The 27,658-nt window shown below is 37.5% G+C and overlaps 1 protein-coding gene across 1 annotated transcript; it reads right to left on the bottom strand.

Moving 5' to 3' along the window:
- Positions 1-847: 847 nt before the first annotated feature.
- Positions 848-27,658, bottom strand: WDR44 (WD repeat domain 44). The gene is made up of 20 exons (XM_074915417.1): positions 27,503-27,658; positions 20,819-20,852; positions 17,551-17,625; positions 16,434-17,061; positions 15,670-15,800; positions 15,483-15,575; positions 14,409-14,545; positions 13,288-13,371; positions 12,883-12,989; positions 11,737-11,888; positions 10,122-10,260; positions 9,963-10,027; positions 8,638-8,751; positions 7,691-7,813; positions 6,568-6,759; positions 6,305-6,406; positions 4,728-4,843; positions 3,247-3,374; positions 2,382-2,513; positions 848-1,934 (listed from the first exon to the last, which is right to left on the bottom strand). Exons 1-20 carry the CDS (start codon positions 27,577-27,579, stop codon positions 1,840-1,842), a joined length of 2,724 nt encoding a protein of 907 aa, XP_074771518.1. The 5' UTR covers positions 27,580-27,658; the 3' UTR covers positions 848-1,839.

Below are 27,658 nucleotides of genomic sequence, written 5' to 3'. Positions count from 1 at the left end.
ACCTCAAAAAAACCAATGCAAAGCCCATATGCCTTTTCCTCCAGCCTGGGACTTGCAATTCGAGACAGGAAGGCCATATGTGCCAAGACACTAGAGAAGGTACCCGTAAGCAAAGCGATGGTGCTCATACTGCACAAAGCAGCTTCTTAGCTTGCTGTATCTATATGAAACTACAGTGTCTGGGATCAGCTCAAAGGAATCACAATTAGTCTTATATATATAAGCTATTACAGAAACCCATTTTTGAAGTCACAAACCAAATGTCTTCTTGTGCCATCTCCTCACTTCTGTCAGTTCAGTGGAGCTCAAACTAACAAAAAAAATCTTGAGAGTTTAGCTCGTGTCTGTCCCATCTATACAGTTATTTTCATATTCAAGAGTCAAACTGACTCCAAGTGTGACAACTAAAAAGAATTTTATACAGTGTGTGCCATTTTTGTATTTATTTTGCCTGATGATATACCGCTTGAAACAGTCTATCTTGTTCAAGACCATTTTACACAAAAATCATTGTCAAATTCACCTGAGTAAAAAAGAATTACAGGAAGAGTGAGACTTTCTTCCTGCTTTTCCATGCCTTCCACTAATAGGAAAGAGAGGATTCTTTACATACTTCTGAAGTCTCCTCCTCACACTAAACTAACATATAACTACTCTTAATTCTGCTTAATATCCAGTTGGAGTACTCCATTCCCCATTACTTCAGAAAGTAAACTGTCAAAGTGACAAGATCAGGAAAAATAGAACTCAAAAGTTAACAAGTGCATGCAAGATCAGTGAAAGATCTATTTAGACACTACTTAGACAAAAGGCAAATTTTTGAATCAAAATGGAAAAGAAGCAACAATTTCCAAGTGTGTGACCAAGTTTAATGATACATTTGTTCTCTGAAACACTTGACCATCAATAACATTTCATGGGTTATGATGCCCAGAATGTTATTTCATAGGTGTTTTCTATGAATATTTACAAAGACTTTTGAAGTTCGGTGGCACTAAACAAACAAGAACAACTTAAAACTTTAAGCTACAATGCTTAAAAAATGTAAACAGTTTATTTTACATAGTTGTAAAATATAGGAAGTTTCTAATGCAGCTTAATTTTATCTGGAAGGTGAATATATCCTGGTGCCCGTGAACAAGGAATGAGAGAATTCTTTACACAAGTATTGTGCTCCAGTGTGCAAAAAATTATATAAGAAAGGAATCTAAAGTCCACAACAATTGAAAGACAACAAAAAAATTTTCACGTCCTGAAGTTGAGAAATTTATAAAAACATTTACACATGGTTGCTGACCCATCAAAAACTTGCATGACTTAAAATTCTGAACAATAGCTACTACAAATTCAAGACCTTTCTCAAATAGTATTTTGTGCAAAGATCAGACTAGATTATTCAGCATTTTTCCAGCGATACCTCCAGCCTTCCCTTCCCATCCCCATTCCTGACATCTAGTGGCCACAAGCACCACTAAAATCCTTTTGATATATGTTCAAATTAGTGCATGTAACCAAAAGGCACACACATGTGTGAATACATTTTCGTGCAGAAACCTGTGCAGGTTCACAATTACATTGCAAAACAACTGTTCATAGAAAGTTTAGAGTCTAATGTTTGGCAGGATTATTCTTACACATTCCTTTCTATTCTACAAGCCCAGGTGTTAATAGGTAGACATTGCTTTCCAAGGATCCAATATTTGAGTAGCCTTAAAAATAAAGATTTAAAAATAAATCAGCCTGTAACATTATTATATTAGATACTTTGCTTTTGCCTGCATTATTTATGGAATTTTAATCCCACAGTACCATAGCTTTATGCTGTCAGTTGCAAACCAACTAAGATACATATTTCTTTTTGTTAATGAAGACTTTGATTGCTCCAGTAAAGTCAGCCGATAAAAGCACCTCTGTGTGATCCGTCTTCAAAGCCCCTTAATAAGGAAAGAGAATAAACTGTTAGTTCATTAAAAAAAACATAAAAATCAAGCTCTCATTTAAAGGTAAGTTATCACTGTGACACCCTTCTTCCTCTATCATATTCCTATTATCTAGCCAATATTTCAAGAAACATCTGCATTTCTAGGAAGGGGACTTTTTCATTATATGTTTGGTACAGCCCTACCCCCTAATGGCTCAAGTGTAAAAAGAATGATCCTAAAATACATAGCATAAGAACTATGCCCCTCACTTCACATACTCTCAGGTTTCAAGAATGCAACAGCTGCCAAAATGTTCAACTGCTAAGGTAGGAATATATAGCCATGCAAATGCAAGGACTTTTCTTCTCAAGAAACCCCCCTCCCAAATCAAAAATATTCTTCATAATCTTTTCCTCCTTGTATCATGGTATCAAGCAGAGCTCATCTTAAAACACCTACCAGAGGGTATGGTATCTGATGTTTCACAGTCTTCTCCCTTACTTTCAGCTTCTTGCTTTTCAGAAGTTTCCAGTGCCACCATCAGACCAGGATTCGGAGCAAAAATCGCAGATGTGACCACTGCATTGTGTGCTTCAGAAAGACAATCCAATTTTGATTACCTTGTTTCAAGGAATTGTTAATTTTACAAGAACAGCGGGCATAAATTTCAGTAAATATCCAAGAATCTCAGTGCTAGTGGCACCAGATAAGCTCATCATTCAAGGAAAAATTGTCACTGTTTTATAAGATTAGGGAATCTCAGAAGTTCCTGTAAGTGCCCAAAAGCAACCAGCAATTGCTCCAAAACATTTGATATAAACATGGCCAAACATTCCCCGAACAACTGTGTGTGGAGATGAGAGGTGGGGGGTTTTTGTTGGTTTGGTTTTAAATCCTGCTATGAAAGGAAAAAAGTTTGCATTTGTTTTCAAAGTCACTTTTCCATACAGGATCTAAGGATTGATAATTATTTTGATTTCTACACTTACACAATCAAGTTCTTCCAGCAAAAACATTATATTCATTCTCTGACATACATTCAGTTCATACACTCTCTTAGATACATTCAATCTCTCACTGACACTGGAGAAACTCTTAGCTACTCTGTCTCTTGCCAACCCAATCTGTAGAGAGTTTCCTGTGGACAAGGTTTTCTGACAGCTCACTTACTGAAAATCCACCAATCGCAATGCATCTTGCTAACTATTTGTTCAAACTAAATGAATAGCACTGATGAGCAAATAAAAACTAGAAAATAAAAATATTTAATTTTTGAAATCATGTGGGCTTTGAAAAAAAAAAGAGATCAAAATTTGATTTTTACCTTTAATGCCTTCCCAGAAGTCATTGCGGTCTCTTCTTACAGATGTAAACTTGCTCAAGTCATGGTATGTACTCCAAATATAAACATATTTATCTTCTGAACCACTTACAATGTAGGTAAAGTCATGGCTAAAGATTCAAAGAAGGAAAAACATTAATTTTCTTAGCTCTTCAAGCAACCATTACAGTAGCTCTCCAGATGACTTGCAGGTTTACAAGTACAATCTGGCTAAATTCACAATTCGAACAAATCCTTTATGTTAGTGAATGCAGCTCAAAAAAACCACCCAGTCCTTAAATGAATGCGCATGCAAACTTCCTGATGCTCTTCCTCTAGTAGAAAAGACAGTTCTCATGAACAGCACACAAGCTGTTTTCCTGCAGTTTCTGACAGAGAAGGGTTAGTCTAACAACTATATTCAGCAACAAGAAAATGGCATAGTCTTCAAGTGTAATTTGCATCTGTTTGAGTCTGGAACCTGTGCAAACATCATACTGTAACAGGAATCGTTTACAACAAAACCATGGGCAAAAAAGCCCACACAGGTGGAAGATGAAAGGTATTCAACAAGATTGTAGCCAGATGACTGTATAATGCACACTGGCAGAGACAAAACAGTCCCTGCAAATCCAACTCAGGTATCTACTTTTAATTTACCTACTGCATGAGTATGTCAGATATCTAAACTCTAACTATGCTACAGCCCTGTAAATAGAGATGACTTAATCTGGGAAAGTCATCTTGAGAAGGGTGGCTGGACATGATGACCCGCAGAGGTCCCTTCAAGTCTCAGCCGTTCTGTGAAATACTGGGTCAGCCTTAAAGATGTTTTCAAAGACCAACAGCTGACAAGATTAAGTTTAGCATTATTCCTTAAGCACTACTGCCCTTCTCTGCTCAAACATTCAGGTTTAACAGATACCCAAACACTTTCCCCTTTTGGCTTCTGCAAAACTTAGAGGGAATAGAACAAATACTCTTCTCCCTCTACTCACTCTCTTTTACTACTTTAAAAACCAGTATTTCCACAACAGTCACAGTAAAATACTCAGAAAAGCATCTTAGGCCAGCACAGAGAAAGAGGAAAAAAGAATTCCAATTCAGATTTGCAGGTTGTTTCCTGACAGTGATGATACACAGGCAGTCACCAAGAGCCTTGGGCAGCAGTTGGGTGACCAACACATCTGCAACAATACCTGACAAAATTAAGGAAATAAAATCTATTTATAATGGAAGAGAGAAAGTTGTGGTGTCTCAGCCCCACCAGTTCCAGCAGTTGCTGCATTTACAGCAATAGTAATAGACATTACTACTAGCTTTGTCATTCCTGACCAGAGCCTTTAGTTACGTTTGTATTCCAAGCCAAGTGACATTTCAGCTTCATGCCAAGGTAAAGAGATTCTTTAAACAAAAGTCTCTGTACTTTAGCCACAGCATTTTCCAAATCTAACAACAACTCCATTGTTACAATACTGTCTTACCTAAAGCTGGCTTTGATTTGGCTGCTGCTGTTGACATATCCTTTGTATTTCATAGATAAAGACAGATCTCTTAGGTCATACAATCTGATTCTGGAATCGTTTGATGTCACTAGTATCTAGAGTAAAGAAAAATAAAATTTAGGAAATCATTAGCATGCCCAAGAAGGAGCAATAAAGTTCATTCAAACAGTCAGAATTCCAGTTCTTTTGATTAAAAAAAGTGACACAGGCAAAGAATAGGCCCAAAGAAGCACAACAAGATTCAGGACAATGACATTTTTCTCTCTCATCTACTGTCAATGAACAGAACACTTCACTGTCAAGATCATTATAACTTGTCTGAACCAGAACAGCTGCTCTTTACTGAAGTAAAATGTGCGCCTAAAGAACAGTCACCAATTTGCAAAGGATATTTTGGAACACATTCCACAACAATATAGCAGGACAGCTATTCTAATGAGGTAAATTTCTGGAGAGTCATCACCTACCAATTGTGAAGCACAGATCAGTGGCCATTATCTGCTATAAAAACAAACTGGGCTCTTCTTGGTTGATGAGATTTTGCTTTCTTTTCACATTTTTCAGATCAGAAGCTTAAATGTACTTATAAGAAATAGAGAAGTCTATTAACGGGTTGTCAAAATGCATAAGGGCATTCAGCTCATTAGCCCTTTTATGGTACCTTAGAAGTGGAACAGACTGTAGGTTAGTAGTAAGTCTCAAGATGATGCTAGGAAAAGGGTATGGCAGAGTAGCAGTCAAATACTGACCCCTAGTTATCTATCATTTATGCCACAAAGTTGGGCCAACTCTTGGGACATCATCACCATCAGATTACAGAACTTCCTATTTGTTTTCCAAAGAATTCATGCTGAGTTGTTTTATTACATTATCTAACATGCTAACACACAGTATCTGATGCAAACCCAAAGGTACTATTGATTTCTGAATCTTCTGCATGCCTCTGGAATTAAGTTATTTGTGTCATAGGAGTACAATATAGGTGATAACAGCTAGTGATTTGCTACTCTAGTAGAGCCAGCTGTTGACCCCATATCACCCCTGAAACTTTATATACAAGTGAGAAACTCTCCAACTCTGGATTACAACTTTAATATTCAACAGCATGTTCTCTGCTTGATGAGAATTTGACCCTTTCACAATGTAGACTGAAGCTAAACAAAAGGACTGATTCTAGAAGAACAGAATACACTTGTTTAGATAACAGCTTCTGATGCTTCAGCGTTTTCTCAGCTTCTCTATGCAGTACATTTTCAAATGAATATTAAATTTGAGATGCTAGTTATGCCGAAGTTTTCACTGAAAAGCCATCTGTAAGCATTTTCTCACCTTTACATTAATCAGAGCATAACGTTATTTTAAAAAAAGTTTCTATTTTACCACTATTTAGTATTGCATTAGTCTAAGTCAGCAAAGAGTAGTGTTCATTTTCATAGTGTTAAAAGACTTCTGATTTAAGTCAGCGACTACGAACAAGACTTAGCACAAAGTTACTAAGCATTAGATATAAATATCAGACTCCAGTATTGAGTCAAATTTGCACTGAAACACAGTACCTTATTTTCTCCAGGCAAGGGTTCAATGCCAGTAATTTTTCTTCCAACTCTATTTCGGCCTCTGGTAGAACGCACATGTATTTGTGTATGGTACTTCAAGTGCTGAAAAGATATTAAAATGTATCCTGATTTGAAGTAATTGTGTAAAAACTTTATTTTGCTTCAATTTCCAATAGGTTTGTTTCTTGATATTTAAACAAGTGTGACTTTTAAATGCTTGTTATTTAGCATGAAAAAAAAACACAGTCTGAAAAAGTTTTTACCTCCGTGTCATAGAAGATGCATCTTCCATCGTATGTGCCTATGACAGCGTATTTGCCATTCTGGCAGAAGTTGGCAGCTGTAATTAATTTTGTCTGCCCATCTACTTCATTCCATAATGCCACCTTTTTGTCAGGAATGTTCCAGAGTCGGAGTTTCCCATCCAATGAACCACTTAAGAAGTATCTGTCATCCTGAGAGGACACATTACATTAATCTCCACTTGTGCTATGAGTACGCCCTGATTTCCTTAAAACCTTCCTGCTCCATTTCCAAACAGTTTCTCTCCAGAACCTCCCAAATAAGAGCGCTCAGATTAGTTGATTATAATTTAAGAAGGCTGAAAAGACAATGTTAAAATTACTGGTAAATGGAGTTCAATTTCTTAAAAATTTTTTGACAAAATTACACACATGCAGTGCACGTACCTCAAGGTAAAAAACTGTTCACTGTTACTGCAGTTACTTTTTGCTCTCTCAACGTAAGTTAGAAAAACACTAACCCTGTCAGGAGCTGAAAAATCCTTTCAGAGTTCCTGATACATCTACCAGTTGTGTATGTTCAGGAAACACTGAAAAATGCTTTTCCTCTGCTTGAGTTTTATTAAGATTAGGAAGCTTTATTACAGTACTTTTTTATAAATCATAAGATAGGCTGGAAGGGATCTTTGGAGGTCTCTGGCCCACCTCCCCTGCTCATAGCAAGGGCAAGCCTCAACAGCTTGATGAGGCTGTAGAAGATTACATTCTGTCAAGTTTTAAACCTCCCCAAGGATTCTGTGGTCTCTGGACAATCTGTTCAATTTCATTATGATTTTTTTTTTCCAACTAATATTTAATCACAACATCCCTCATTGGAAATTCTGACTTTTCACAAAGTTACTCAAAACTATACCAGCTGTGGTGTTATAGTCAATGGCCAATTCACTTCCCACATCACGCCTAGAAATGGTTAAAACACATGGACACTCCTGGTGAAGTTTAGTGAAGATGAACACTTAAAGTTCCGGAATATCATCTAGATTTTTAAAGTGCACAAACTCTTTTTTTTTAAAATTGAAAATAAAGGGGGAGGACTTCTGTAATTTCAAATTCTGCCTCTCTAGAGGAGGGCAATTACACTTACCCTTGGATGGAATGCTATAGCAGTGACAAAGTCTATATGCTGGAAACAGCAAAGACATTCTCTTCGTGATATGTGCCATAACCTGACAGTTTTGTCCATGGAAGAAGAAAGCAAGAAGTAATTCTGTGAAAGAAGAGAATTCCATGGTTATTAAGACACAAAAGTAACAGAAAATACAGAGGCAATCTGACTGGTAAGCCTTACCAATTTCTCTGTTCCCGTGAAACTCAAGATTTTATCCTTTCAAATAATATGTTTTATCCAAATTATCATTATGGATTGGTGCTTTCCTTAAGACCGGTACACTGATGCTCAGCTACAGAAAATTTTCTGGAATAATCTCAATTGAAATAAATACTTCTAAGTAGTTAAAGTATTCAGAGAAAAAACAGCGTAACAGGCTTCAGAGAAGGAGTGAGAATCTCTCCTGCCTAAAATCCTTCAGCCAGACTGTGGTCTGAACATTTTAACTGTATTCTAATGTGGAGATTTAACTGAATAACCTTTCTGTGAAACATTTTGAAAGTTAAAATTGGAAAATTACCTTGTGCATCAGATATATGTATATAATTCAGCAACTTTAGAATCCGTACACTTTGCATAAAAACAGCAAAGCATACTGAAGACAAGTTGTAACACCATAAACAAGAAATCACACAGCTCAGCGCAAAATCCTTCCACTCTAAATTTAACTTCAATATTGAATACCCAACTGTAATTGTTACTAGCTTGATTTTATTTTTTAAGATAACTTTTAATTAGACAAACCCAAGAAGTTTGCTCATTCTGTCTCAACTATTTCAGCTGGAATAAGTGTTGTCTCTACAAAGCTTTTCTCTTAATTTCAGCGATGGTTTCATATTTAGATGTATGGTTCCAATGACAACTGACAAAAGAAAACAATGAAAACACAGGAGAACTGTACAATCTGCATTAAGGTGCCTTACTTTAGACCAGGAAAGATCAAGAAGATCTGCTGTATGCCCTTTGTATTTACAAAATGGTCGTTGACGAAATGGGGCATTTTTATCATCTGGGTCTTCATCAACTCCACTGCAAATCTATCAGAAAAATGTATAGCTACGTTACAAAAATGTTAGCTGGAAAAAATTAACAATTACTACTCACAAAAACTACAGGATCAATAACAAATTGAAGAACTCTTATGACTTTAAAATAAACAACAGTGCACTAATAAACCACCAAATTAAATTTCAAGTACAATGAGCTCTGAAACATCATCCTGAAATTCCAAAATTAAGCAGCTCTACATCTTCCATCCAGCTTTTAGTCAATGGGATAAGCTCGACAGCAATTTAAGCAAACATCTGAAGATAAGCTTTTGGAACAAAGTATATAAACACTGAAAACTGCATTCCAATTTAGAATATAAACTGTGAGTTAAAGTTTTCATGTTTCTAGTGCACATCAAGAATGATAAATTCCTAATAAAAGATCCTTTCAGAATGAACAGGTGCAAAATCAATAAACCCCTAGAAGTTCCTATACAAAAGCTCTCCAGAAAAAAATCACTCAGGACAACATCCCTGTGTGTGTGGCTAAGCAAGCCTATTCACTTAAGACAAGGAAAGATTACTGCCCCCCGCCTCCCCCCTGCCAAAACAGAGCATATTAAGTAATACTTCTGCTAAAATCCTTGATTAAACCCTGATTTTGTCATGTTTCTTACACTACTGGAAACCAAAAATAGAAAAAAAATTAAACACATTAATTTTAATGGCAAGCTTAAGTATCTGAACGCTCTACAAGTAAGAGTGTCTTAACACTTTTTGTCAGTCATGTTCCATTTTATTCTACACAGATGTGAAAAATTTAAACATGTCAGGTTTTATTAGGCTTGTGAGTATCCCATTGTTCAGTTTGTCTTTTCTGAAGAAAAGACATCAAGTCAGATGTTAACCATAAGTAATGCTCCAAGGCAAAACACTAAGACAGGAAATTCTACAGTGTAGGTTTTTTCCCCTTTACCATTTCACTCCAAAATCTACTCTGGCAGAAGGCCACAGTAAAGCTACGCAGATTTTGTAATGCATTACAAGTTTAGTGACGTACGAACTTGCTTGCACCACACACACATGGGATAACAGTATTTCACTGAAGATGTCTATTGGTAAGACAGTTTGTCTATGTCCCAAAGACGCAAGCCGAGAACTCTTTAATGTGTGTTTGGATAAAGCAACAATGAAGATCTGGCATTACAGAACAATGCAACTTCCTCACCTCTTCCCTTCCCAATATCTAGTGTACGTACCCCTGCATCAGTATCAGACTTCGAAGAATTCAAACTCTCTTGAGATGGGGAGGGAGAGACACGGCCTAGAACACACACAAAAACACCACAATCAACTCTAAGTTCCCAAGTAACTAGAATTTCTAGTGTTTTAGAGCCCTATGATGTATAGAAAGATACCTTCTGTGTTGTACTTCATTCGCATGTTATTGAAATAGTCAAAAGCATTCTTTAAAACCCATATTCTTACTACGTTGTCCTGTCCTGCAGATGCAAGTAATCGACCACAGTGAGAAAATTTCATTGTCCAAACAGCACCCTGTCAAAATAAAGAGATCATTGTTTAAGTTATGTAAAGTGCCTTTTCCATACCAAAAAGCCTTTCAATGTCAACTGACAAGAATTAAGACATATACAAAACGCTACAACTAAAATAAACTGGAGATCAAAACACTGAAAAGTAATTGTTAAGACTGATGGATTGTGCAACATACTTGCAAAAACAGTTTGAAAGAAACAGCCCACAGGGCAGATTACTGCAGGACAGAAGTTAAGGCAGCTCAGCGCTACCACAGCATTCTCCATAAAACTGACATGGTTAGCAACAGTCAGCCAGCCACGGCTCCGAGTGACTTACAACCTATTTGATTTGTAGAACAGACAAGTATTTGTATCTGCACTTGAACGTAGAACAAGCTTTGTTTTTTTAAGTAGAAATTGTGCTTGGTCACATCAATTCTGGCAACTGAGTACTACGCATATTTGTTAAATTCAGAATTGATGTGAGGATTTTGCAAAGCCTGTGAAGAGTGAAGATTCCTTCTCCACTGCAAAGTCTGAAGTGTCAGTAGTCAATAAAACAGTGCCAGACATGCAGTATTCCATTTCCTCCTGTTATTTAATGAACAGCTATTAGGCATTTGACTCCACCAACCCAGTGTCCTCTCAGGATATTTTTGGGAAATTTCCTAGGTTTTAAGAAGTCAAATACTGGCATGACAGAAACTAACACAGATGGATTACCAGTAGGACTGGAAACTTCAGTTGTGGATGACAACCTTGAAATCACTGGTCACCAAACGGATTGCTGTAGGTCATTATCCCTAGCCTAATACTTAAAATGGGGGACTGCTTCAACTGTTGTCAGACAGCTGCTGTCAGCAGAAGAATCTGGGAAGTCAGGAATACTAGAAGGTATTTCAGACTCTGCAGGGAAGCATGCACACTTCCAACAGTGATGAATAGGTAGTTTTTCTGCCTCATTCTCCACAGGCATGTCTGCAAATATCATATCCCAGTTTCTTCCCTTCTTATCATTCTGATCTACATACCCCATTAATCTCTCCCCACTTTTGCCTCCAGAACCTATCTAGTATTTCTGTTTAGTACTTGTGTTCGTACCTTAATAGGCAGATTAGTTTATTTACTGCTGAGTAGGTCAACCTTGCTGCTCTGTGCTCAGTTCTGGTAGTGGAACATCGCCTAACTCAGCTTAGATTAGTAACTGCAGGAACCAAGAAGCCAAATACCACTAGATTCAAAAACTCTTCAAGGAAAAGCTCTGGAAAATCCCTGAAGCCTGACTATCTACAGACTTTTTTTTTTTTCCTGAAGATCTGATCAAACCAGCCAAATTTTTATTTCTTGCCAGAATATTTTTTTCCAGAATGAAATTGCTCTTCAAGAAGAACAAAGCTGACAGTCATTTCTGGAGGTCACCAAGTAGATGAAACTAAAAAGTTGATTCTCAGGTTGAACAGATTCAGCAAAACCACAGATGAAATTTAAGACCTACCATATGCTCTCCACTGAGATCCTGAACAACTTTAATTTGTTCAAAATCATAAGGTCCCTTGAAGCCATGTGCTGCTTTGAACTTAACTGGTCTTGTATATGGCATTCCTTCATCATCACTGGAAGAGGGATCATCTTGATCTGTATGGAAGACTAAGAGGAACACAAATTCAGCAGTACATACCACAGCACACATTTAATCTATTAGTAAGCCTTTGCCAATACTTTTTGGTAGCAGATTAGTCTTGAATTAGCAAATTTTTACAGGCAATTTTAATATCTTAAAAGAAGAGTACTGTTGCATCAAGGTCTAAAAATATACCTACACTAATTTTAGGCTGCAACGAATCCAAACACAGAACAAAGTAAGAACTGCTTTCCATTCTTGTTCTGCCCCTTTCTTTACACTGGGTATTGCATTCAGCAGATCCTGCACTATGCGATTTCTGTCAGTTTAGTGTGTGCTGAAAATTATTGTATTGGTTTCTTCTTACTGAATACGCTGAAATAGCCTGGTGATATGCCCACGAAGTGTAAGAATTGCAAAAGAGCTGGTGCAAATAGGCAGTGGCAACACAAGATGCTGAAGTGCAGCAGTTCTCTGGCACTTCTCTCAGGCTGTGGTTAGACTGGCTTACTGCAGAACTAGCCTTCTGTCTGAAAGAAACACTAATGAAACAAGAAGGGGATGACCCAGTTGCAGCTGGGAAATCTTCTAACAGGAGCTCAAGCTATAGGAGATTTCTAATGGTGGCACTGGTTGTCAGAGAACAATTTGATTTTATTAAGGTAATGAAGACAGTCTCCACTTGCACCTTTGCTGGAATAACTTTCAAAAAAAAGTTTACATTTTGATATCCAGACAGCTTTCTAATAGCACAATAAAAATTACAGTATTCAACTGGTTTATCTGAAAAGGTCTCAACTACCACTTTGAAAGAATTTATTCTTGTAACCTGCAAGTTTCAAAATTCCTACCAAGCTACAAGCTTTAACCCTAAAAAGCCCCATTATGAACTGCATAGTGGTAGAACACAGCAGTATGCGTCTCTCAGCCACTTTGACTCCTAGAAGCTCAAGGATAAACAGACTATCCTATTAAAAACTATATATATATATACAAAAAAAAAAAATCAGTGTCACTCACCTTCGTCTCGAACACTCTTAACTTTATTTACAGCACGTTCACCATACTCTTCAGCGAGGTGCTTTGCTCGCTTTACAGATTTGCCAAGGAACTTTTTCAGCTGGGTCCTTAAAAAGCAAGGGCACTCTTTCAACACGTAACACTGGCAAATTTTTTTTTACTATTATGAATTAGTAGTTTTGATTTGAAATACAATATTAACTCTTTCCATTACTGCTTCTTAAAATAAGCATTTAATTTGCCAGCAGTCATGTAATCTTCAGTTCAGCTACAGAGCTATGGGCTTACGTAAATTCAGGTATCATTTGTACTTAAAGTTAACTTCTTCAGAAGTTAAAAGGGAAGCTTCAGCTTAGAAAAACAAAACCTGTCTTTTCTTTGTAGGGACATGAAACAGCATCTTACGTTTTTTGTTTTAACCTCCCTCCATCAGAATCAGTTTGCTGGGTCTGCATTTTGTCTTCATCATCAGACTGTGCTGCATCATTACTAGGAAATACAAAAGTGATTGTTTAATACAAAATCATAATGAATCTAAATTGAATGGAACATTAGTAAAGTAAGATCTGCATTTTAGGATCCATCTTTATCCCTTTATGTAACACATTGGAAAAACATGGACATGAAAATAAAACAGACCTTTCAATTCTTAGGCATTTTGATACTAGAACTATACACTCTCCAGATGCCAAAGATACATTACTCCCTTCCACACATTTTCAACTTAAGCTTATTGTGACGCCTTGAAAGCTAAGAGCAGACAAAATACATTACACTACTAGGAACTAGTGACGTGCCACCTTGTTATCATACCTTGCTTTTCATAGAACAAATAATTAAGTGGCTAATTCTGAAACAAGCTTGTACACAGAAGAGGACAGTTCTACAGAAGTGAGTTTTTTCAATAATACAGCAATGCAGAAAACCTAAAAATCAATATATGAATTCACATAAATCTAGGCCTTTGAAAAAATTCATCAAGACTGACATGATTTCCTGATCATTAAGAAACTATCTTAATAAAGATTAAACTAACTTTCTATCGAAGTTTACAAACAGACTCAGTTTTAAACATTAGAAGGGCCTAAAGCTCTGTTGAGAACAGGAAAACCTCCAAGTAGTCAACTATAATGACACTGACAGATCTTCAGACTACCGAAGTCTACAAATTAAACACTGAAAAAGCTACAGGAGGTAGCAGCATGAACAACATATAGTACTTGAACATAAACTGAATTAAATTCAGTACAGAAATTACAACATTTATCACATCAAGTGCTAACCGCAGTTCAGCTGGATTTTCAGACATACTCACCTGTCGAGTTCCATCAATATCATCAACATTTAGTTAGTTTAAAAGAATTCACTAAACAACCTAGCTCATAGACAACTAGGAATTAACACTCAAATTAGTCAGACACAGATGGATTGGGACTCTCTTTACTTGCATAAGAGCAGCCTCCATGCATGTAAAAACTATGAGAGCAACAGTATCATGAAGAGCTGAAAGCTATCATCATTCATACCTGACGTATTCTTTAGTTCTCCTCATGATATGCAAAGTTAGGGGATTAATGCCTGTTGGCAACTTTTCTTCTGCCAAACTCAGGGGTATTTCTTCACCTGTATCAAGGTTTTTTATCATGACACTTGCTAGAATTTCCTATGGAAAAAGAAAGATGTGAAATCAAGATGACTTGACTTGATTTGATTCCAAAAGCTAGAGCAAAATAAAAATCACCTGATCTTACAGATTATTTATCTTAATGGGAAATTCTGTAGATTGCTATAATTTTACAAAGTCTAAGTTAAAATTGCCTTTAGTGTGTTAGCAAAAACATTATCAACCACTATACACAAATGAACAACTACATGTCATCACAAGCTTCAATTTCATAAATCAGAAATGCAGCTATAGAGACATCAGCCACAGCCTGACACTTTCCATGTTAATATCAAACATATTATGTAATTAAAAGACACTGAAGTCTTCCCTTTTCAGATATTCTAAAAGTGGTAGTTTAGACTTAGTCAAAGACAACCTTTACCTACAGAGAAAAAGCATTCAGACCTAACTAGCACTACACAAAGAAAAAGGTCTTTTTGTATGTGTTTGAGACACTCCATCTGTTCAACAATAGTTAAAAAGCTATACACAGATAAACACAACAAAAACTGGCAGCAGCCTCATAACATAATCAGGATTAATGGAAGTTATTAACTGACAAAAATATTTTTTAATGTTAGGAAAAAATCATTCTCCTATTGCTGACTCCTTCCCCTTTTAGATCCATGATGAAATGCCAAGTTTGCTGGTATTCCCTCACACTGAAATCTTGTAATGTGATTGCAGTGACAAACACAAACTCGCAGCATTTCAGATCTACTACAGCTCACACTTTCAAACACTAATACCACATACAGCTCAGGGACCACAAAGTGCTTATGCAGACAAAGCTAGCATGCCATCACTCCTATCTGCATCCCTGGTCACAGCATGTAGTGGTTCAGAGCATAAGGAGTGATGTGTGACTACTCCATTCAACAGACCGGAAAGCAAGCACAAGAATGTACTGTGTGCAGACCACAGTCATTAATACCTCATCTGTGAGCTCTCTTCCAGAATTAGACCTGGGTCTTTGTGGTCCAAGTACTTCATTTGTTGTTTGGCCATCAGCTGCTTTCCCATTTTCCTGAAATTTTGCAGACACAGAATACATTATCTCTACTGTAACACTAAAGTAACAGAAAATGTTAGTTATTGAACTTATAACTGTTTCCTTATACCTGTGCAGTGACTATTTTATCTCCACTAGTTGCACTTGCCAAATCCAAAGAAGGCTGAGAATCTTTAGGCATGCCCTCTGTCACTGTACTTGGAGTTAAAAGACCACCAGCTGTGAAGTTCTCTCGAGAAACTGGAAAGAGATCCATATTAGAATGAGCAGCATAACACTTGACATAGATAGGCTACAGATTGTTAGAATCCTATCATCATAGCTACACTCCTGAACACCCTTTCTGACAAGTTTGATTTTTTTTTTTTTTAAACATCAACTGCCACCAAATCTGCCTTACCAATTATATATTTCATATATAGTTGGAGGCACAGGCACGATTTCACGCCTAGTCCTCTTAAGCTTTATTAAGAATTTTTTTTTTAGTCATTTCCCTAGTAACCTGGGATTACTCATTTTCATGAGATCTCAGTCTACATCTTGACTTGTATTTCTATGCAAATACAGATTGCACACATTTTATTTGAAGTGTGTAACTTTTTTTAGTTTCTGTATTGATGAGGCAACTTCTCCTTGCTACAGAAGTAGCTATTTTGGTAGGAAGTGTTAGTTTACAAGAAAGTCTATGAATTAGGAACTCTTGTAATGCAGAAGCGTATTTCTCCACTGTAAGTAGCCAAGATGTTGAAGAATTTTTTTCCCTCATTTACATGTCAACTAAACTAAAAATCACAAGACTGAATGATTCTTCACTCAAAACACAAAAATAGTAGCCATATAGATAACTAAACCCATCTAAAATAGAATACTTGCCTTCTAAAACAGGTTTTTGTACTTCAAAATCCAGTTCACTCTTCTTCTTCCGAGGTGGTGGAGCTGGCCGTGCAGGTGGTGGTGGTCTCGGAGGAGGAACATTTGTTGGAGGTGGCGGCCGTGCTGGGACAGGCTTCTTTGTGCTAGCAACTATATCAGGTTCTACAGTAAGCTGCCTCGGCGGTTTTGCTGGAGGCATTTCTTCTGTTGCAGAAAGGTCTTTGGTAGATAAATCTGAAGCCACTTGTTCTAAAGTATTTGCCTCTTTCCTGTCAGTTATGTCCTCATTTTTTGACATTTCTTCTTGTGCTTCAGTTTCATCCATTTTATGGTCAGTTGCGTTTGTTACTTTTGTTAGTTTATGAGTTTCCTGTTGCTCAGAAGTAAACAAAAGCTTCCCTGACTCCGATTCAGTGTCCTTACACATACTCTCACACACCGGTTCTCTAGAGTCTTCTTGTAATGATATTTTAGTAGCTAATACTTCTGGAATACCACTAATAATACCTGCTCCAGAAATCCAAGCATTTGCATCTGAAGATGGAACAGTCAGTTCTTTTTCTCTGGAGGCTAAAGAATCATCATCCAGTTGTGCCTTCTGGCTTTCTTCTATAATACTGTCAATAATCTAAAAAACAAACCCAAAACCATTCTACTGTTAAATAGCAGGCATTTCTAGGGTACATTTACCAGTCAATCTGTACAACACCCACAAGAACTCTTCTACTGAAAGAGTTGCTTGGTATACAAAATATATTTCGTTTAAAAATTCTGGAGACCTAGATGCAGAAATAGACATAACTGAAAAATAAAACAAAGTGACTGATTTCCATTCCTCTTTAATACACTTTGAGAGGAAGTAAGGAAACAAAAGCTGTTCACTCTTCAGAGTTCGCATGCACTGCTAAATATGATTCTGTAAACTGCACAAATAATTCAAGACTGGTACATCCTAAATGTGTTTTTGGAACACTTAGATATTTACCCTTTAGACGGACACTCTTACTAACATTAACAACAGATTCTAACCTATGCTAGTTTCAGGATGAACGCTGATTATTAGATTATTTAATATTTCTAGTGTGACACTGGAAGTGTAAAGCGGTAATTAACTAACCTCTTTGGAATCATCTTGTTTCATTTCTTGTACAAAGGTTTCATTTCCAGCTTTGTGTAGCTTGCTGTCCATATCCTACGGAAAAAAGATGGTAGATACTATAAGATGATGGTAGTAAGTCCTTGAGTCAGATAATCTAATAAAAACATAGCTATAACAAATTAAATAGCATAAAGGACAAGAATTCTGCTACATTTTCAGACATTGCTGCTGTCAGACAGATGTTTAAACAGTCACGCACAGTACACATAAAGAGTATTTCACACCACCACACAGAAAGCCTGCACACTACTGAACAAAAAAGACAGTTATCTTTAAAGAGTTTCCAACCTTACTAAAATAAAATTGAAGGTAGTGTGAAGTTTAGAGAAATACAAACAATTAATAATCTGCAGCAAGGAAAATCCATATTAAAATATTTTGTTATTTATCAGGTTGTGGAAAAGGATGCAAGAACTGTATTATCACTACATATAGCAAAGCTTTTTAGAAATTTCTGGGTTAAGTCAGGCAGATCTATCAAGTGGTCACAAATATTCCTCTGAGTTTCTAACACAGAATCTTACATTTTAGATTTATGTCTAGTGCAAATTGTCTAATTTTGCTACCAGTTACCTTCATGCAGACCCTTCCAAAATCTAAATAAAGTGCACCAGAACAAACTGACTGGATTGAAACAAAAACCATGAACATTTTCAGAACATCTGTATGAAAGACTGCATGAATATTCAAAGCTGAGTATACTATTTATTCTTTATATATGTATAATCAACACTACCAGGATATTATACTAATGATGTGAAATCAGCTTGCAATTTAAGACTTATATTTAAGATGTGCAGTCTCATGTGCCAAATTAATGTAGTAAATCTTTGTAATAGTTTTAAATCCTATTTAATTACAGAAAAAAGTTACACTCAGGATAGGCAGCCGTAGGAATAGTAGAATTAGATGACACTTTGGGCATGTTAGGTATGGATATTCTATATGAAGTCTTAAAAAGGGACTGAAAATATTCTAGTTGTGAGTGAACATACTCATCAATTCCTGAAAAAAAGCTCAAGTTCAGAAAAGCAAGTAGTTTAATCCATGGAAGGATACTGCTTTAACCTCATTTAGTACGGTCTATTTGGAACTTCATTATATGCCTTCTGCTTTCCATGAAGTATTGATCACATTGCCTATGAGTATATATATATTAGCAATATCTGAAGGGGAATCTGATAGAATCCTTGAGGTTGGAAGGGACCTGTGGAGATCCTGTAGTCCTCAAAGCAGAGCCAACTAGAACAAGTTGCTCAGATGTGTCAGGTTTTGACTATATCCAAGTATGGAGACTCCACATCATCTCTGTGCAACTTGTTCCGCTGACCATCCTGCACAGTCTATCTGGTGACGAAAGCTACAGATAAAAGCCTGTATCTGTCTCACAAAAGAAAAAAACCTCCTAACAACTAGCTCAAAGAATTAAGTTACCTATCTTAAAACATTAAGGAAAAACAAACACATCTCAACTGAGTTGAGATACAGAACTGCTGTTCTCCTACTCCTTTCTGTCTACAGATACAAAACGCTCTTCTGTTGAGGTCAGCAGTCCCCAACTGTCTCCCCACAATGTTAAAGCCTCCTAAAGCTAGCTGTCTCCATTATAAACTATTTTTGTGAGGTTGTTAATCGAATTCAGATTATACAGATTTGGATATGCACAAAATACCTGTTAATATGGAGACTAGGTATTTTAAAATTCATATTTCTTTGGACATTGACAAGATTGAGTGACTGTTTAGCATAAATATCTAAGAAATTTCTCCTTAGACTTTTTTTAAACAGTCAAGCAGAATCTTTAGAGCATATTAACATATTATAATGTTTGAAAAACACAACTCCTGTAAATATACGTTTTTGAGAGTTCTGGCCTCAAGAGATGGCGTACTATGCAGAGACAACTGCAATTATAGAAAAATTCTTCCTCCCTCTCCACTCTTTCTCCCTCCTTCCACAAAGCTTTTAAAATCTAAATGCAAGTTCTGCTTTGCTTTATCACTAAAATCTATCTTCCAGGGTATGACGACTTAAATACTTAACTGTAATCAGTGTCTAGAGAAGCCCATCATACTAATTTCTGATTTTGTTTACATTAAACTCACACACCTGTTAAACTCTGGACTGAGGAAATACTTCTTACCCATTCCAAGACAAACTATACCATTAGTCACCCATTCACTGAACTGATATGGTATCAAGCAGAGAAGCAACTACTTTTCCCACCTCCAAAAACTTAACTTTGAACAAGTGACTTAGAAAAACACTTTAAAAAATTTAAAAAACCATAAGCAACATACAGAACTTCATAGTCAATAAATCAGTCAAGACTTTAAAGTTAGTTTTAAAGTTCTCGATTGCACTGAATTTAGAATAATTGAGGAACGTTTCTTGAAAGTCTTACACATGTAGTAATCATTAAAGTGACATTAAACAAAAGTCAAAAGAGGTGATAAGTCTCTGTTCTGTAAGAGATATTGTAAGATATGGTATCAGTGTAAAAAGATTATCGATTCAGAGTGCTGCAGACAAATCAGAAACACTATTTTCACTATAATTTCCCAACACTTAGCAGACAAGATGTCAAGCCCTCTTTACTCTATGTAAAAGCGTTGCACAGGATCACCTTTGGCCCTTCTGAGAGCAGGAAATGAGTGTTATTTGTATAAGGTTCCAACTCCTCACCTATTTAATGTGTGCCAGACTCAGCAGCACTGTCACTATGCACAGATGCAGCATACCAATTACCTGCGTGGGAAGTGGCAACGCTGTCTCATGAAGCTAAATATAGTGGTTTATATTCACATAACCTAGAGAGGAGGCTTTTGAAGTACAAACACTAAGATTTTTCTTATTTTGAAGACAAAAGAGAGCAAAGTCAACTATTTCATATAAATCGAGACCAAAAACCAAGTGCTTCAGAGACTTCCTTACTACTCACAGATAACTTGAAAGAGTAGTCTAGTAATTAAGTAGAGCTCAATAAAATTCAACATATACATTTTAGAATAAAATTAGCTTCAAGACATGTTAACATACCTTAAATAAAAGTAAAATTGGAACTTTAAGAGACATGAGCACAACAATTGCTACCTACAATGAGGAAAGCCTGTAATTTCCTGCCTGTGTGGATGTCAGGGCTGCCCTAGCACATCTGCTTCAGGTAGAAATGCTCAACACTGTGTTCATCAACAAACGTGATTGATTTTAAGAAACAAACACTCACCTTTAATACACGGGATCCAACTTTTGTCGGGGATCTGTTAGAAAGAGAAGCAGACTTAGGTAGAGCTCAAGGAAAAAAAAATGCCCTGACAGTAAGCTTCATATTGAACAGTCTATAGTAAGTCTTCCTTTACAGTGAATGTACACTTGACACTTCAGACAAGCAACAAAGTGAATGCTTCTTGTACCACTCCCTTACATTTAAGGCTCCAGAGTTAAATGCCCAACTGTCTACAATACACTGATCCATGGCTTCTACGGTCCCAGAAATTTTCTCAGCAGAATCTTCTAGAAACCATATTTCTATCAGTCTTTTCTAATAAACTGATGCTATTCCAAGTACACATTTAAAAAACATTTTGCATTACAGAGAATTTAAAATTAGCACATACAGGGAGCAGAGTGGACAAAGAAACCAAAACTCTCAGAAGGCAGAAGTACAACAGCTCTAGTGGCTTGCAAATCAAGCGCCTGGACCCTAATCTGTAGTCAACACTATTGTAGTCACTCTGTCCATCAGCCTCTCTAGTAAACATAAGGTCTCATTTCTATACATATACACACTATATTATATTTTATTTCTCTATATATACTCATTTCTATGTATACTATAAGTATTTACATTATAACATGAGGGAATTAGTTTTGTACTTTCCAAAATGCGTACTCTGAAACAGTGAATTCACATGAGCATCCAATCACACATAACCTCTCATTTCACTAATTACATGAAAGAACAGGGTATCTTAGGGGAATGGTATCAACTAATTACTTCTCTTCAGGTCACCACTCAATCCAATCAGTAAACAGTCAACTCTTGCTATATCCTGAACTTACAGTTTCCACAGGTTTTCAGAATTCTAGAAGATATTTAAATATTGAGTCACACTGCTTATTCTGACTACAGGATCTTATATATATAAAGAAGTTGAAAGGTTGGGCCAGGTGATCTTCCAAGACCCCTTCCAATCTGGGCTGTTCTAATTCTATTAGATTGTCAGTCACAAGCAGAGAGCAAGTTACAGATTACTTCCTCAAAAGTACTACCAAATGAACCACAACCTGGGTTGTACAAGCACTCCAGCCGGCTACCAAGGTCAGTGACACCCAACAACTTTGAGGATCATCTTGTACCAAGCAATACAGACACATACAGAGATCTCAGTCTAATCTGCCCCTCCTGCCTCCAAAGTGATGGTTTCAAGGGACAATACCTTCTGAAAACAAAAACTATTTCCATTTCATTTTTAAGAATTTCAGTTCTTCTCTTTACTGTCTGAAAGCATTCAATCACAAAAAGATCACATTTATAAAGCAGAGTTAAACAAGAAAGTACAGTGGATTGGCATATAAAGACGGTATCATCTGTAACTAATTTTAACACCTTAAACACTTAAGATGCACAATATCTGTAACAGTGTTTCAAGGCATAATCGTCCTAATAAGGTGATAACACCAATGTGCAAAAAAGAGCGTAATCGGTATTTTGACCTGAAAAACAACATGTTTTGTCTCTCAAAATACATTGCTGGGAAAGGCCACAGCCTGTGCTGAATTTCTAGCTACTAAAACATTTTCAGTTTCACTAGCAACTTCTGGATTTCTTTAGAAATAGTGGCAGAAACGTGTGTAGTTCAAATGTGTGTAGTTAAAAGCATCACAAGATGCTTTTAACAATGAAATATATTTCTAATTACAACATTAATGCCTAGGCTTCAGCAAGGGGTACAATCCTATTGTAAAAGGCACTGCTTCAAGTTCATAGCCTAAATAAAATGGAAAGCCCTCAACTGCAAATAACTTTATAGTTTCCTATTGTGACACTTCTCACCAATTAGCATGAGACTTCTGGTACCAGCAAATCATTCCTCCACTTGGTAATGCAAAATACGAAGTTCAAAAGACATTGCTACCCTTTCAAACTTCTTTAGCCAAGTAGTTTTGTGGAAAATCTCCACTGAAACTAAAACAGATGTTACTTCCCACTCTCATACTTAACTCAAATACCTTGGGAAAAAGCTGCTCAAGTGATAAAGGTTACAGAGCTAGCAGGTGTAGAACATAAAGTAGTGCTGCTAGCTTGATACAGCACAAATACACATCTTATGTGAAGGTGAAGCTTCTGAACTTACATGCTTTCAAAACACTGCAAAGCTTCCACAACCATTTGGCAATAACACCACTTTTAAATCAGTTTACAGTATAGCCAAATAAGTTTAGTGGCTCGCCTGAGATTACTTGAACTCCTTTTTTATAAGGATCATCTCTCCCTTAGTTGTGATTAGCTGCTGCTTATGTACTATTACATCTATAAAGACAAAGTCAATCACACAGTAAGTTTGGTAACTGAAGTCTCTTGTAGTTCAACAGTATTCTGGAATGGTCTTGCCTTCCTAACCTTGTGAAGTTACCAGCTTTCTCCACTTCCTAATTTTACTTTAAGGCCACTAGTTTTTATGGATGCACTATCTGAAATGCTTGCATTTTAAAAAAATATATATAGCAGCAAAAGTGCCTGAAAATATTTATACAAAGATCAATCTTATGATAAAATACTGATTTTGCTTTTAAAGTTCTGTAGCTTTACAGGGTTATCAGGCAGAACATGAAGATCGACGTGCACCACAGAAAACATAAGGCAAAAAACTTAATTTTATCATCTAGTATGATTGTTTAGTAAATAGTGGGGCTTAAAAATTGGTAACAATAGATCTTGTAGACTGCATTTCACATAAAATACTTCTACGTTTTCTTAGATACCACTGTAACACCAGTTTAACCAGAGAGGGGTTCAAGGTTATCTCCAAAGATTAAATAAAATTCAAAGAAAAATCCCATTTCACCTGCATAAACATAATCAGATGCCTGATTAATCTGAAAGTCAAATAAACTTATGAAGAATTTATTTTTGGTATTTATTCGCTGTCAAATTCATCGACCAGACTACAGGAAGCTGCCATTCCCACTAATTTGAACTAAGTCCCATTCGAACTAAGGTTCACGTAAGTTTTGTGACAGAAAACAAAACATTTAGCTCTACAAAAAAAAACAATTATGTGAATGACTGGCCTTGGTCAAATCCCAGAACCACACTACCTGTTTTGCTGGGAGGATGTACATTGTTACAAAGCAGGTGTGCTAAGAGGCAGATGGAAAGAGGTTTAAGTGTAAATATAGCAGCAGTCCATGGTACAGAACATACAGGTTCAACAATCAGCCTAGTAATTGTATTTACTGCTGTCCTTCTGCTTGCAGAGGCACAGGATGTTTTCTTCCCTCTAACCTATGGCTGGCCTAGAAGCTACAATTACTCTTGCTGTTGCTCCCTGTGGCAGTCCACACTTTCAAAACCTGCAGTGCACTGCTTGGGCTGCTCTCGGAAAGCGTTCGGGAACTTCAGCTAACTCGGAACACAGAAATTTGTCTGCAGTGCTGCAAGTCACTACAGCAACATAACTAACATTTCACACTCCATCTGTTTGCTGCCACGATCACTTTTGCACATTGGCTAAAATACACACGAACAAAAAAGTTGTACTAGCACGTCCCATGTGTCAACAGAGCACAACTTCACATTATCTAGCTTCTTACACAGAAGAAAACTAGAGTCTTCAGAAAAGCATCAAAGTAACTTCAAAAACATAGTACTACTGCATTTAATTTAAGAATTTAAACTAAGGTACCAGAGGACATTTCTCATTACCTACATCTTTTGAATACAGTGCCTTTTGTTTAGCTTCTCATGACAATTTTTAGGATACGAGAGCACTTGGAACAAACTTCCCCCTTACTGTTAGGCATATGATGTTCAAACTACTAGGTCTGGCAGTTCTTGATTTCAAAGTGAATGGATCACTTTTCTTATAAATAAAATATAGGACGGTCTGTCACATGTCTGTGTCTGAACAAGTGTGCCTTACTTCATATTTTCCTTCTCTCACAACTGACATCCTCCTTCACGGGACGGTTCATGCCTCAATTTCAGGGTGTTTTTCTAAATCTCTTCTGTGGTTATAGACTTTTGAAAGCAGAATGACAGAGGTTAAATAAGGGCATCTTCTGTTACGCTACTTCTCTCTCTCTCCACTCTGGCTACACTGACAGTCCACAATGGCACCTAAATCTTTCTTCTAGGGCCTAGAAAAACATATAGAAACAGACATTATTTGACACCTACTTATCTAACAGATGGACATTCTCCACACATCCTGCCAGAAGTAAAATTATACATAAAAGGCAAGATCTACAGCAGAAGTGAAGCATAAAGGCCTTGCCAGAGGGGATACAATAGTCTCCAAACATCTGGTTTAAGCACGCTTCACCTCACAGAAATCAGACCAGGAGAACGAACTCAGTCCATTATCTGAAAAAAAACATTTTGTAACAAGTTTTGTAATTTTTGCTAATTAATACTTAAAGAGCACCTGTTATATATGTAGTTGAGAATGCAGATATGGTGCTTTCATTGGGAGGGGGGCTTAAGCATCAGTACCTGTTGACTTAGAGTAGGAATTGCAAGCTTACACCCAACTTGAAAATTCCACTCCTGCACATCACAAGAAAATTGATAAATAAATAACAAAGTAGTCAGTAAGTTTACATGAACAGTTGTCACTACTGTCAGTATTTCTATATCAGCAGTTATTAAACTACCCCACACTGGACTCAGGGCAAGGGGGAGGAAGCTACAAACCCCGCATTTTTAATGAGGGCAAATATACCTACACCACTTTGCTAAAAACTAGCTATAACATATGCTGCCAAAAAGGACTCCCAAGTGTTTTTGCTGATCATCAGAACACAATGCACAAGGAAATGCCTCAAACTGCAGAGGGCAATATGCACTTGTTTTCAGTTGCCCTTCCTCCCACAAGAAGGTTTTGATTTGTTTTTTTTTTGTGGGTCCCAACTCAATGTCATTACACATACATGGGTCCCAAAACAACAATCTACAAGCCTGCTTCCAAGAAGTGTCCAATGTAAATGTGAAATGAGTTCTTAAGAAATCTCAAAGCTTATTTAAAGAAAATACTCTCCATATTGTTAGAACAGATTCAGTAGCAGACTGAGTTACAGATTCAGTATCTGTATTGCAATCTAAGCCCTCTGAGATCACCTCAAGCTGACAGAATTCTATTGACTTGAGTCAGTGATGCATCCTTACAGGTTGTGGAAGAGCAATACAAAAACGAAAAACATCTTCCGTTTTAATTTCTAGTGAGTGACTTCATAATATCAAGCCCTGCTTATATACAGGTGGGGAAAACCTGCAAAGTCAGGATATACAGCATTATATGTATCAAATAAAAGGTAGGATGTGAAGTTGGGTCAGATTTAATGGCTCACTTGTACCAAAAGGCCAGGCTCCCCCTTCCCACCTATGGCTTCTAGCTACACAAATTCCATGCCTTCACCCTCTTCCACCTACAGCCTACCAAGTTCCAGCTGTTTTAACTTATTGAATAGTTCTTGCTGTTTCTAGTTTTCAGCTGTTTTCAATTACTTGGAGTTAAAGCAACTCTTCTATAGAAGAGTTTGATGATCACTAGTGCATCACCAAACTAGAGCAAGGTAAGCAGTTGGAGCAAAACCTCATTTCAGCACAAGTGCCATTAATTTCGCTTACCGCATCTTGCAGAGCTGTATGCCAAGACGTGCTTTTCACCAGGCTACATAAAAAACCTAAGTCCAGAAAAACTCTGATACAGGATATGTGGGTGAGGAGAACAGATCTAGTCTTTCCTTTGTTCTAGGCATCCAGTGACCACTGACACACAGATTAAAACAAGCCCTTAGTCAATTATTAAAGCTTCAAATGGATGGATCCCGCAATCCATATCTTATTGCTCTTTGAACAAGCCACATGAAACCTCATCCTGCAAGGTCAAATAATGGAGAGGTTTGGTCCAGACTACATGAAAAACAGAACTGATACAAGCCGTAATGTGTTTATCACACACTACGGAAACAGATATTTACAATTTAAAAAGAGGGAGTGTATTTGGCTAACACCAACAACACAGTGACACAGATAGTTTTGAGATAACAGCACTACAAATCTACATCATAAAATGCTGTTAAAACTTTGCAACACAGAACCATACACTGGCTAAATACAAGAAGCATCAAAGCAACACCGTTAAAAACAAATGACAGAGCACACTAGAAGTTGTTTTATACGCAGCAACAGCTAGCCTGTTGCTGAAGAAGCTCGCTCCCCTTCCTTTTCCTCAGAAAATCTGTGACTTATCCTATTTCAGCGATCAGGTCTGTCAGTCCAGATCTCATCTCTGCACTTCTTTTCTAAAAACTACGTATTGCCTGCCCAAGGAAGGCAGATACGATCTCATCAAGATAATGGCTACTGCCATCCCCACAAGCCTTCGAAAGTACAACGAACACTGCTCCGTTTCTTCGCATCCTCCTGACTTTCAAGCTTGCCACTCGCTCAAGCAACCCACGGCCGAGCGCACCCCGCCTGCCCGCGGCCAGGACGGCCGAGCACCCCGCTCCGCGGCGCAGAGAGCCGTGCTTTCAGGCGGGGGGCGCAGGGCCGGGGCAGACCCCCATTCCCGCCCCCCCAGGAGCTCCCCAAAGGCCGTGGCCGCCGGGGGCGGCCGCCTCCCCTCAGGGCCGCGCTGAGGGAGGGCAGGGCAGGGCAGGGCAGGGCGGCGGCCGGACTCACGGCGCAGGGGAGGCGCCCGCCAGGTGCACGTCCTCGGGCGCATCGTAGAACTCCTCGGTGTCGCTGTCGGAGGCCATAACGGCGCCGGGCCGAGCCGCCGGCAGCGCAGCACAGCGCGGCCGCCGCCACCTCCGGGCGGGCAGGACGGGGCTGGCG

The sequence above is a fragment of the Athene noctua genome, chromosome 11, assembly GCF_965140245.1.
Source record: "Athene noctua chromosome 11, bAthNoc1.hap1.1, whole genome shotgun sequence".
In the NCBI taxonomy this organism is placed as follows: Eukaryota; Metazoa; Chordata; class Aves; order Strigiformes; family Strigidae; genus Athene; species Athene noctua.
The sequence above is the reverse complement of the archived record's forward strand: the minus strand, read 5'-3'. Positions and strand labels throughout refer to the sequence as shown.